At 46.5% G+C, this 13432-nt stretch overlaps 1 protein-coding gene across 1 annotated transcript in view; it reads right to left on the minus strand.

Annotated features, from left to right (window-relative positions):
* Positions 1–13432, minus strand: part of grin3a (glutamate receptor, ionotropic, N-methyl-D-aspartate 3A) — a 152045-nt gene that overhangs the window by 18933 nt on the left and 119680 nt on the right. The window contains exon 6 of the mRNA XM_078215308.1: positions 5484–5635. Coding sequence (XP_078071434.1) covers positions 5484–5635 — 152 coding nt within the window. The remainder of the gene's footprint in view (positions 1–5483; positions 5636–13432) is intronic.

Below are 13432 nucleotides of genomic sequence, written 5' to 3' on the forward strand. Positions count from 1 at the left end.
CCAATACATGTGATAATAATAAATCATTGAATCTCAAGTGCAGAAGGAGGCCATTCGGCCCATCAAGCCTGTACCGACAACCATCCCACCGAGGCCCTATCCCCGTAACCCCACATATTTGCCCCGCTAACTCCCCTGACACTAAGGGGCAATTCAGCATGGCCAATCCACCTAACCCGCACAAGTTTGGACTGTGGGAGGAAACCGGAGCACCCGGAGGAAACCCACGCAGACACGGGGAGAATGTGCAAACTCCACACAGACAGTGACCCAAGCCGGGAATCGAAATCGGGTCCCTGGCGCTGTGAGGCAGCAGTGCTAACCACTGTGCCACCCTATCGAGTCAAATCAAATCAAAAAATCCTTCATCGCTTCGTTCCTGTCAGGTGTAAACCAACTCTCTTGAAGGCCTTGCAAAAGGGCAGCGTTGCTGAGAACACTCAAGGGGTTTGGTCCAAAATTATTTTTTTAAGGTAGGGCAGTCACGTTGGAAAAACTGGGAATCCCTGGAATGCACTCAAAGTGTGGATTTTCCATCCCTCAGCTCAGATTGACGCGAGTGGTACACAGCCTCGACCCCGGGGCATGAGAACATGTGACTGCGACACGGGGAAACGAGAGCACATGATGCAGATGCCCGAAAATGAAAGCACACGGCCAGGGACACCGGGAACATGAGGATACGTGACCAAGACAGTGAGACATAGAGGCACATCAAACAGATCCCAGTGACACTAATCACTCGTCAACTTTTCCTGACTCAGACTTCCCAGGAAATAAAGTTAACCTCAGAAAGACTCACTTCACTTTTCAAAAGTTTTTCAATTCACTGCAAAAAATGCACTGCAAATCTTTGGAGCGCTGTCAAATTTATTTAAAAACGCCTCCAGTTTTCTGTTACATTTCACAGCTAGCAATTAAAATTACTAATTTTGATATTACCACACTCGAGTTGCCAATATATCAGGCAAAATGTTTTGTTTTGTCTGATTTGCTCTTGGGATGTGAGTGTCACAGGCAGGGTCACCATCTATTGCCCATCCCTAATTATTCTTCAGAAGTTGGGATGAGCAACTTTTCCACATTTAGAACCATAGAAAATTACAGCTCAGAAACAGATCTTTTGGCCCTTCTTGTCTGTGCCGAACCATTTTTTGCCTAGTCCCACTGACCTGCACTTGGACCATATCCCTCCGCACCCCTCTCATCCATGAACCCGTCCAAGTTTTTCTTAAATGTTAAAAGTGACCCCGCATTTACCACTTTATCCGGCAGCTCATTCCACACTCCCACCACTCTCTGCGTGATGAAGCCTCCACTAATATTCCCTTTAAACTTTGGTTTCCTTGTGGTTAAAATTCCTTTGGTTCACAACCCGTCAGCATCATTTTACTCTCCATTAAACCTTTCTCCCCACCTGCAAAATACACCATCCCCCCACCACCAAGTTTAAGATGAAATTATCTAGCCCAGACAACCATGAACATGAAGGAGTTCAGTAGCCATTTTCTGCTGCGTTCTCCAGGAAATCTCTTGAAGATGCGCTTCTGCGCTTATGCACAAGTTTTCAAGTTTCACGTTAAGTTCTGTGGGCGGCGCGGTGGCACAGTGGTTAGCACGACTGCCTCACAGGGACCCAGCTCCAATTCCGGCTTCGGGTGACTGTGTGGAATTCTCCCTGTGTCTGCGTGGGTTTCCTCTGGGTGCTCCGGTTTCCTCCCCCACGTGCTGGTTAGGTGGATTGACCATGCTAAATTGTCCCTTAGTGTCCAAAGATGTATAGATTAGGGGGATTAGCCATGGTAAATATTTAGGGTTACGGGGTTATGGCCTGGATACGATGCTCTGTTGGAGAGTCGGTGCAGACTCGATGGGCTGAATGGCCTCCTTCGGCACTGTAGGGATTCTATGATTCAGCACTTCCTCTGTGCAGGACATATGTGTCACAATAATGAACTTGGCACTGCCGTCCTCAAGCCTGTTCCTCTCAACCTTCTGGGCTTCTGGCAGTCGACCAGAATGTACAGCGAGTGTTTAAATTAACCCCAGCGTCATTAGCCTGTGGTGTGCCAGTCCGAACACGTGACTGGCATTTGGGAATCTACTGGGTCACACCCAGCTACAGGCCAGTGCTTGGCTTCATCATCACGGAGTTGGAAAAAGGCTATGTATAGTAAAGTGAAATGTGCTGATGTTGGAAGCTTTTTCCCAGGGCAGAAATGTCAATTACAAGGGGGCAGAAGTTCAAGGTAAGGGGGGGGGGAAGTTTCAGTGGAGTAGTGCGGGGGAGGTTTTTTTTACACAGCAGGTGGTGGGGGCCTGGAATGCACTGCCAAGTGAGGTGGTTGAGGCAGATACGTTAGTGACATTTAGAACAAAGAACAAAGGACAAAGAAAACTACAGCACAGGAACAGGCCATTCGGCCCTCCAAGCCTGCACCGACCATGCTGCCCGACCGAACTGAAACCCTCTATCCTTCCGGGGACCGTATCTCTCTATTCATGTATTTGTCAAGACACCCCTTAAAAGTCACTACCGTATCTGCTTCCACTACCTCCCCCGGCAGCGAGTTCCAGGCACCCACCACCCTCTGTGTAAAAATCTTGCCTCGTACATCTCCTTTAAGCCTTGCCCCTCGCACCTTAAACCTATGCCCCCTAGTAACTGACTCTTCCACCCTGGGAAAAAGCTTCTGACTATCCACTCTGTCCATGCTCCTCATAATCTTGTAGGCTTCTATCAGGTCATCCCTCAACCTCCAGTGAAAACAAACCAAGTTTCTCCAACCTCTCCTCATAGTTAATGCCCTCCATACCAGGCAACATCCTGGTAAATCTTTCCTGCACCCTCTCCAAAGCCTCCACATCCTTCTGGTAGTGTGGCGACCAGAATTGAACACTATATTCCAAGTGCGGCCTAACTAAGATTTAAGATTCTCTGGATAGACACATGAGCAGGCGAGGAATAGAGGGATATAAGCAATTGGTCTAGATAGGACAACGTGATCGGCGCAGGCTTGGAGGGCCGAAGGGCCTGTGCCTGCGCTGTACTGTTCTTTGTTCTTTTTTTGTTTTGACTCTTTCACTTGTAGAGCAGCTATCGATGGTTAGGGGTTTCACTTCCACTCCAAGGGCTGGAGTACGACTAATCCAGGTTAACACTTCAGTGTCGTGCTAACAAAATGACTCAACATTTGGCGGTGCCACTGTTTTTCGAATCAGCAGTTAAACCCAATCCCCGTTTGCTCTCTGGGGTGGCGTGTGGAACTATTTCGAAGAAGACTCGTGGAGTTATCTCCAATGTCTTGGCTAATGTTTAACCCTCAGCCAATGTCAGTAAAGCAGATTATCTGGCAGCACGGTGGCACAGTGGTTAGCACTGCTGCCTCACAGCACCAGGGAGCTGGGTTCGATTCCCAGCTTGGGTCACTGTCTATGTGGAGTTTGTACATTCCCGCCGTGTCTGCGTGAGTTTCCTCCGGGCGCTCCAGTTTCTTCCCACAGTCCAAAGATGTCCGGGTTAGGTTGACTGGCCATGTTCAATTGACCCTAGTGTCAGGAGGATTAGCAGGATAAATGTGTGGGGTTGCGGGAGTGGGGCCTGGGTAGGATTGTGGTTGATGCAGACTCGATGGGCTGAGTGGCCTCCTTCTGCACTGTAGGGATTCTATAGATTCTATGGTTTATCGCATTGCTGTTTGGGTGAACTTGCTGAGGGCAAAATGGTTGTTGCATTTCCTGCCTTACAACAATGACTAAGCTACTTAATTGGTTGTAAAGTGCTTCGGCACAGCCTGAAGCCTGGGTGGGCGCTATATAAAGGCAGATCCTCCTTTTTTGTCATTCATTTATAAATACTGTCATTTATATTAATGATTTGGATGAGAATATAGGAGGCATGGTTGGTAAGTTTACAGATGACACCAGGATTGGTGGCACAGTGGACAGCAAAGAAGGTTATCTCGGATTGCAACGGGATCTTGATCAATTGGGCCAGTGGGCTGACGAATGGCAGATGGAGTTTAATTTAGATAAATGCGAGGTGATGCATTTTGGTAGATTGAACCAGGGCAGGACTTACTCAGTTAATGGTAGGGCGTTGGGGAGAGTTACAGAACAAGAGATCTAGGGGTACATGTTCATAGCTTTTTGAAAGTGGAGTCACAGGTGGACAGAGTGGTGAAGAAGGCATTCAGCATGCTTGGTTTCATTGGTCAGAACATTGAATACAGGAGTTGGAATGTCTTGTTAAAGTTGTACAAGAGATTGATAAGGCCACACTTGGAATACTCTGTACTGTTCAGGTCACCCTATTATAGAAAGGATATTATTAAACTAGAAAGAGTGCAGAAAAGATTTACTAGGATGCTACCGGGACTTGAAGGTTTGAGTTATAAGGAGAGGCTGGATAGACTGGGACTTCTTCTCTGGAACGTAGGAGGCTGAGGGGTGATCTTATAGGAGTCTACAAAATAATGAGGGGCATAGATCAGCTGGATAGTCAACATCTTTTCCCAAAGGTAGGGGAGTCTAAAACTAGAGGGCATTGGTTTAAGGTGAGAGGGGAGAGATACAAAAGGGTCCAGAGGGGCAATTTTTTCACACAGAGGGTGGTGAGTGTCTGGAACAAGCTGCCAGAGGGAGTAGTAGAGGCGGGTACAATTTTGTCTTTTAAAAAGCATTTAGACAGTTACATGGGTATGATGGGTATAGAGGGATATGGGCCAAATGCCGGTAATTGGGATTAGTTTAGGGGTTTTAAAAAAAAGGGTGGTATGGACAAGTTGGGCTGAAGGGCCTATTTCCATGCTGTAAACCTCTATGAGTCCACTGCCTCTGTCCTGCGTCCGAGGCTGCTCAGAATCACAGAATGGTTACGGTACATCAGAGGCCATTTGGCCAGTTGTGTCTCTGCTGGTTCTTCGAAGGATGAATTCACCTAGTGCCACCGTACCCCCACCACCCCCTTGCCCCACCCCCCTTCTTCCTGCAGTCCTGCATATTTTGTGGAAAAAAACTTCCCCAGCCCACCACCATCCCCCTCCCCCATTTGCTGTGGAACATCAACCCACAAGAAAAATCACGCAAGCTGGAAAATTAAAATGGAATAACATTGAAATTATCTTGTTACGCCACAGAAAATTGAAAGATCACCGTGGATAAGATGGCAGCTGTTTACTGCTTGATATATTCAAGTGTTGGGGAATGTGATTGCGGTAGAAAGTTGCTTTGATAACATGCAGCATCAGGAATGTGGCATGTACTACACTGCTATCTCTCCCTTGTGAAACATTTGTTGACTCATTCACATTTTCTGATGGGTACCGCACATTCAAGTGGAAACTCCAGTCCAATCCAATTCAGTCAAATACAACAGACGACAAGAGGGAATGCACCGATGGTAGCACTCCCTGGTTAAACACATGAGCCATGCCCGTGTAAATGCCAAACACATTTCTTCCCCCGCGAAGAAGATTCCTTACCTCAGTCACAGCAAAACTCCTTTTGCCGCACGGCACGACTTTATACCACTTGTCGTGCAGCAAATCCATGAACCCATCGGACTTGTACTGGCTAATTAGTTCGGAAATGTTTGACGTTAATGGGGAGTTCTGTAGAAGGCCAATTCCATAGCCTGGAAAGAGGAAATTGTCAACGAAAGGCAAAGCAATCAAGGGTCAGTCAATGGGTCAATGCTGGAAAATCTCAGCAGGTCTGACAGCACCTGTGGGGAGAGAACTGAGCCAACGTTTCGAGTCTAGATGACCCTTCGTCAGAGCTGACAGACCTGCTGAAATCTTCCAGCATTTTCTGTTTTTGTTTCAGATTCCAGCATCCGCAGTATTTTGCTTTAAAAATGTTTAAAGTTTATTTATTAGTCACAAGTAGGCTTACATTAACACTGCAATGAAGTTACTGTGAAAATCCCCTGATCGCCACACTCCAGCGCCTGTCCGGGTAACACTGAGGGAGAATTTAGCATGGCCAATGCCCCTAACCAGCACGTCTTTCGGATTGTGGGAGGAAACCGGAGCACCCGGAGGAAACCCACGCAGACACGGGGAGAATGTGCAGACTCTGCACTGACAGTGACCCAAGTCGGGAATTGAACCCGGGTCCCTGGTGCTGTGTGAGGCAGCAGTGCTAACCGCTGTGCCGCCCTCGATCAAGGGTCAGCATGTTTACTGACACAGCAACAGGAACTGGCCTGAAGTTACGGAGAAAATAAATCAGTTATGACAGCGGAGAAGATGGCAAACACTACTTCTAGTTATCCCAGGAGACCGGGGAGTTTAGAGATATCCCTGAGTGATTGCAGAGAAGCAATTACATGAAGTGCAGGCCGACACTTCTGTAAACAATGAGAGTAACGCTTGAGCAGTTCCTAATTAATATCTGAAATTAGAGACGAGGTAAGGCCTTGAAGTGGCTCTTGGGTGCTTGCTTTTCACATGCCAAGCTGTGCCACATGCAACAACAGTTCTACCCCTTTCAGGGCTCGCTTCTCACTTTTTACAATTAACCAAAGGTGTCATGATGGACCGCGGTGGCCAATAAGCTGTGTGAAATTAATTAATGCAAGGTCACGGAGAAGTAATTACTATTTGATTACCAGTCAGCGGTGCAGCCAGTAATTGTCGCTAAACAATGCAGTCTGTTTAATGTGTCTCTGTGAATTGAGGAAATGAACGGGTACAGTTCCAAATGATACTGAACTAAGTCAGGAAGTTAAATAACAAGCTGGATAATTTGCGTATACCCTTTTGCCTCATGTTAAAGGAGCGAGGACACTGATTGAGCAATGGCTGCTTTTACCAAACTGCAGGGTTTATAATTCTCTTTTCAATAAACCAATTTGCAAAGATGTCACATTGTTATTGCCGGCTGCATACTTGATGCACGCCCCTGAAACAACGCTATCTACAAATGGTACCTGTCTTACCCTATCACCCTAACAGCCCTCCAGGATTTCTGCATTCCTCTGATTCCGACCTCTCGCACACCTCCCATTGTAATCCTTCACAATATAGCAGTTGCCGAGGTCCTAAACTCAAGACTTCCCTCCCTGAACCTCGCCACCCCTCTACCTCCTACTGGCTTTAAGACATTCCTTTGAACCTGGTCCTTTGACCCATCTTTTGGTCGGCTGTCCCAATATATTTTTTTATTCATTCATGGGACATGGGCGTCGCTGGTTAGCCAGCATTTATTGCCCATCCCTTGAGAAGGTGGTGGTGAGCTGCCTTCTTGGAACGCTGCATTCCACGTGCTGTGGGTTGCCCCCCCCCCCCCTCCCCCCCCCCCCCCAATGCCATGAGGGAGGGAAGTCCAGGATTTTGACCCAGCGACTGCGAAGGAATGCCGATATATTCCCAAGTCAGGATGGTGAGTGGCTTGGAGGGGAACTTGCAGGTGGTGGTTTTCTGCTGCCCTTGTCCTTCTAGACGGATGTGGTTGTAGGTTTGGAAGGTGCTATCTTAGGAGCCTTGGTGAATTTCTGCAGTGCATCTCATAGATAGAACACACTGCTGCCCTTGTCCTTCCAGATGGAAGTGGTCGTAAGTTTGGAAGGTGCTGTCTAAGGATCTTTGGTGAATTTCTGCAGTGTATCTTGTGGATAATTCACACTGCTGCTACTGAGCGTCAGTGCTGGAGGGAGTGGATGTTTGTGGATGGGGTGCCAACCAAACGGGCTGCTTTGTCCTGGATGGTGTTAAGCTTCTTGGGTATTGTTGGAGCTGCACCCATCCAGGCAAGTGGGGAGTATTCCAGCACACTCCTGACTTGTGCCCTGTAGATGGTGGACAGGCTTTGGGGAGTCAGGAGGTGAGTTACTCGCCACAGTATTCCTAGCCTCTGACCTGCTCTTGTAGCCACTGTGTTTATGTGGTGAGTCCAGTTGAGTTTCTGGTCAATGATAACCCCAAGGATGTTGACAGTGGGGGATTCAGCGAATGTCATTCAATATCACCTTGGGTCTCAGTGTCAAATGTCCGATAATGCTCCTGAGAAGTAGCTTGGGATGGCTCACTACATTAAAGGCGTTATAGAAACACATTGTTGTTGTTCCGGCTTGTATTGTTATATTCTGGGACCTTTGGCACGGAAAGGTAAACTGACAAACTTTTCTGTTTTGCCAATAGAACAAAATTGGAAGTTGTGTGAGGATGTTAATTTTGTTAATATTTTTGGGAATACTGTGTTGCTTTGTAATGTAGGGTGTGTGTGTGTGCATGTGTGTGAGTGTGTTTTTATTCATTCGTGGGACATGGGCGTCGCTGACTTGCCAGCATTTATTGCCCATCCCTAGTTGCCCGAGGCAGTTGAGAGTCAAGCACATTGCTGTGGCTCTGGAGTCACGTGTAGGCCAGACCAGGTAAGGGCGGCAGATTTCCTTCCCTAAAGGACATTAGTGACTAGATGGTTTTATTCTGACATTTGACAATGGTTTCATGGTCATTAGTAGATTCTTAATTCCAGTTTTTTCAAAATTCAAATCCCACCATCTGCCGTGGTGGGATTCGAATCCTGGTCACCAGAACATTAGCTGAGTTTCTGTATTAATAGTCTAGTGATATTACTACTCGGCCATTATCATTTAATTTTATTATTTATTTATTAGTGTCACAAATCGGTTTACATTAATACTGCAATAAAGTTACTGTGAAAATCCCCTAGTTGCCATACTTTGGCACCTGTCGGGTACACTGAGGGAGAATTTTAGCACGGCCAATGCACTTAACCAACACGTCTTTTGGACTGTGGGAGGAAACCGGAGCACCCGGAGAAAACCCACGCAGACATGGTGAGAACGTGCAGACTCCGCACAGACAGTGACCCAAGCTGGGAATTGAACCCAAGTCCCTGGCACTGTGAGGCAGCAGTGCTAACCACTATGCCACCCGTGCCACCCCTTCGCCTCCTCTATGTATATGTGTGTGTATATAAATGATATTATTAAGCTGGGTAAAGGTTGATAGGGACAAGAAAAAAGGGTGAAGGTGTTAAAGCCTATCCACATCTATAAATCAGGAGTGTGATGGAATACTCCCCACTTGCTTGGATGGGTGCAGCTCCAACAACACTCAAGAAGCTTGACACCATCCAGGACAAAGCTGCCAGCTTGATTGGCACCACATCTACAAACATTCAATTGCTCCACCACTGACACTCAGTAGCAGCAGTGTGTACTATCTACAAGATTCACTGCAGCAATTCACCAAAGATCCTGAGACAGCACCTTCCAAACACACGACCACTTCCATCTCGAAGGACAAGGGCAGCAGATACATGGGAACACCACCAGCTGCAACTTCCCCTCCAAGGCACTCCCATCCTGACTTGGAAATATATCGCCGTTCCTTCGCAGTCGCTGGGTCAACGTTCTGGAATTCCCTCCCTAACGGCATTGTGGGTCAACCCGCAGAACATGGACTGCAGCAGGTTCAAGAAGGCAGCTCATCACCACCTTCTCAAGGGCAACTAGCGATGGGTAATAAATGCTGGCCCAGCCAGCGACGCCCATGTCCCACGAATGAATGAAAAAAATGCAGGCATTTGCGAGAACAGCCCATGGTGAAGTGGAATTATAAGTAAATAGGTTGGGTTTAAACATTTGCATTAGGGGATAGATAGGGACTTGGTTTTTTCAGGTGTTAAATATCAAAGGGGAGTGAGGAACTTTTACAACTTAGAAAGGTCTCATAAGTAAACAAGGGACAGTTATTAAATTTCAGTTGACCCAAAAGTGGAAGCAATAGGAAACCTGAAAGGTTTTTATATTTTGGAAAAGTTGAGTTCAAAGATGTGCTGAAGCTGAAAGGAAAATGGCCTTTAAGGAAAGATGTTGAGCTGAGTTGTGTTGGCTATGGGGGAGATGCTGAGAGAAGGTGTGATATCTGCAACAGCTATCTACAAACATGGGAAGCCTTTGCTTGGGAAGGCAGTCTTGCTTCAGAATTTTCTTAAATTTCCACAAGAGAGTGGGAGAGCTGGAGAATTTGTGTTGTTTACCTTTACTGAAGGGACAGCAGTCTTGCCTTGGGTAATACTGGACTTTTAATAAGGGAGTGCTATCTATAAGAGCAGAAAACACCAGCACAGTGGTTAGCACTGCTGCCTCACAGCAGCAGGGACCCAAGTTCGATTCCGGCCTCGGGTATCTGTCTGTGTGGAGTTTGCACTTTCTTCCCGTGTCTGCGTGGTCTCCTCCGGGTGCTCTGGTTTCTTCCTTCACTCCACAAATGTGCGGGTTAGGTGGATTGGCCGTGCTAAATTGACCCTTAGTGTCAAGGAGACTAGCAGAGTAATGCCTGGAGTTACAAGGATAGACCTGAATGGGATTATTGTCAGTGCAGGCTCGATGGGCTGAATGGCCTCTTTTTGCACTGTAGGGATTCTATGGTTCTATGTTGCTGAGATGCCTACTTGTGTGTTCTAACGAAGTGGGTATTTTCTGGAACGGAGGTTGGGGGGGGGGACTGTTTCAATTGTGTTAATCCTGTGTGCTTAAGTTTTATTTTCTTCTTGCTCATAAATCTATTCATTTTTAAAAATACCGAAAGTGTTACTGGCCTTCTATCCTCGTGGACTCAGTAGTTTTTCCTCATGTTCAGAATACAATTTAAAAAAAGGTTGTGATTGGTAAGACAAGTTTCCCTCTGGGACTTGGCTTGCTCAGCAAATAACATCTGCTATGGTCGCAACAGTTGAGTGAGAACAGGAGTAAGCTCAGCTGGAATGCACTCTGGATGACACACCCCAAGTTCAATTATGAAGAATGGTATTAAGTTCTGCCCTTGGAAAAGAGCAAAGACTGGGTTTGTGTCTTGATGACAGATGAAGAAGGTATTACAAAAGCAGCTGCAAAGCTTCAAACACATCTTGTCAAACAGTTCTTGACATACTACCTGATGTAGTTGTTACCTCCGCCTTCCCAAAATTCATTTAAGTAATTCTAAGATATTTAGATTTAGTTATTAACAAGCATGTTAATTTGTTTTAGCATGTTAACAAGCCTGGATGAGTATATATAAGGGTGAAATTTACCTGGCAATAGGGACATGAGGCTCATATGACATCTGTCTCGCTATTGTTTAGCTGGAGCATTGCAATAGCGACTAAAGTAATTTCAAAGGAACATGTTGGGCGGAATTTTCCCGCCCCCCCCGCCATGGGAATCATAGCGAGCGGACCATGCAAAGGTCCGTTGACCTCAGGCGGGACTTTCCGGTCTTGGGGCGAGTGCGGCCAGAAAATCCTGCCCGTTAACTCGAATATTGGGTAGCTCAACTCCACTTTAATTAACCTTCAGATTATTTGTGTTCCCCGCTTTTCTGTTTCTTTTTTCTTCTTTATTAGTATCCTGAGGCGGAGATTAAACAACTTCACAATGGATAAGGAACTGGTGATGCCTGCCCTGAATTCTCCAGTTTCACACCTGAATCACTACATTTTCAGATTAATAATTAGATTATCTGACATCTCTGCACAATAACGTTTCCAGAGATAAATCATATGAATTTGGAATTTCTGTATTCCTTCCAGGGGTGGCCTAGTGGTATTATTTCCAGACTGTTAATCTAGAAACTCAGCTAATGTTCTGGGGACCCGGGTTCGAATCCCACCACGACAGATGGTGGAATTTGAATTCAATAAAAAATATCTGGAATTAAGAATCTACTGATGACCATGAAACATTGTCGATTGTCGGAAAAACCCATCTGGTTCACTAATGTCCTCCAGGGAAGGAAATCTGCCGTCCTTGCCTGGTCTGGTCTACATGTGACTCCAGAGCCACAGCAATGTGGGTTGACTCTCAACTGCCCTCCAAGGGCAACTAGGGATGGGCAATAAATGATGGCAAGCCAGCGACGCCCGTGTCCCATGAATGAATAAAAAAAATTGGAATACCACCTCCCCCACCTTCCCCATCCAAGTCCCACACCATCCAGAGTTGGAATGACATCACTGTCACTGGGTCAAAATTCTTGAATTCCCAGCCTAACAGCACAATGGTTCAAGAAGGCAGGACACTAGCATCTTCTCAAAGGAACTTAGGGGTGGCTTGCCAGTGATACTTGTCAAGATACTGGAGGAAAAGGAAGATTCAAGAATCGAGGAAAATTCAGATTAAAAATAAAACTTGGATAAAATAAATAATTGGACAAAAAAGGGGAACCAGTGCGGGTGCATCTGTTTGAATATGTATTTTTTTTTGAAATGCGAATTAGCTTAGGAGCAGGAAAACAATGTTTACCTAAGTGACTAGGGGGCGAATGATGTGTAGAAATAGGTGTTAGAACTGTAGGTGTAACTGTGGAGGTGAGTTCAAAGTGGAGATGGAAGAATATAATTCACACCTATACGCTAAAAGCCTGGTCCCAGGTGTTAATGATGTGGAGATGCCGGCGTTGGACTGGGGTAAGCACAGTAAGAAGTCCCAGGTGTTAAGACAGAATAACATCAAAGGGAAGAAGGGTGACTGAATTCAGGAGGAGAGGAAGAATAAAGGTACAGATGGTAAGCAGTTACAACCATAGCTACACCCAGCTGGAGAAGGCAGTTTGATTCCCGGGAAACAACTTGGTGTTGAAAGCTGCTCTTTAAAACAACTCTCAAAGACAAGAAACTCTACACTGAACTGGGTTTTCCCCAATCGCAGGATAAACTTGTGGGTTTGGTAACTATTTGCTGGATTAGCTCGTGGAGTTATATGATATTGGATATTATTTGGGAATTTCTCAGAATTCAGGAATGTCGAAAGCTGGGCAGGATTTTTCTCCCACTCTGCGGTGGGGGGTGGGATCTTATGTTCCCACCGTTGTCAATGGGGTTTCCCGTTGAATGCACCCCTGGTCGCTGGGAAGCCCAAGGCGGGGGTGCGTCAGCGGCGAGACCGCAAGATTCTGTTGGCATGAACGGGAGCAATGAAGGGGCAACGCTCCGAAGGCTTGTGGCTTGTGCTATCAAATAAACCTGTTGGACTTTAACCCGGTGTTGTGAGACTTCTTACTGTGTGTGTATGGCCACTGTTGTACTTAAGATTGCTGTTGTCGTGTATTGCAGTGTTTCTTGTGTGTTTCTTTTAAGTTCACAGAATCATAGAATCCCTACGGTGCAGGAGGAGGCCATTTGGCCCATCGAGCCTGCACCAACAACGATCCCACCCAGGCCCTATCCCTGTAACCCCATATATTTACCCCAGCTAATTCCCCTGACACTAAGGGGCAATTTATTATGGCCAATGCACCTAACCAGCACATCTTTCGGACTGTGGGAGGAAACTGGAACACCCGGGGGAAACCCACGCAGACACAGGGAGAACGTGCAGACTCCACAGACAATGACTCAAGCCTGGAATCGAACCCGGGTTCCTGGCACGGTTAGGCAACAATGCTAACCACTGCGCCACCGTGCTGCCCAAATTAAT

The sequence above is a fragment of the Mustelus asterias genome, chromosome 6 (assembly GCF_964213995.1).
Source record: "Mustelus asterias chromosome 6, sMusAst1.hap1.1, whole genome shotgun sequence".
In the NCBI taxonomy this organism is placed as follows: Eukaryota; Metazoa; Chordata; class Chondrichthyes; order Carcharhiniformes; family Triakidae; genus Mustelus; species Mustelus asterias.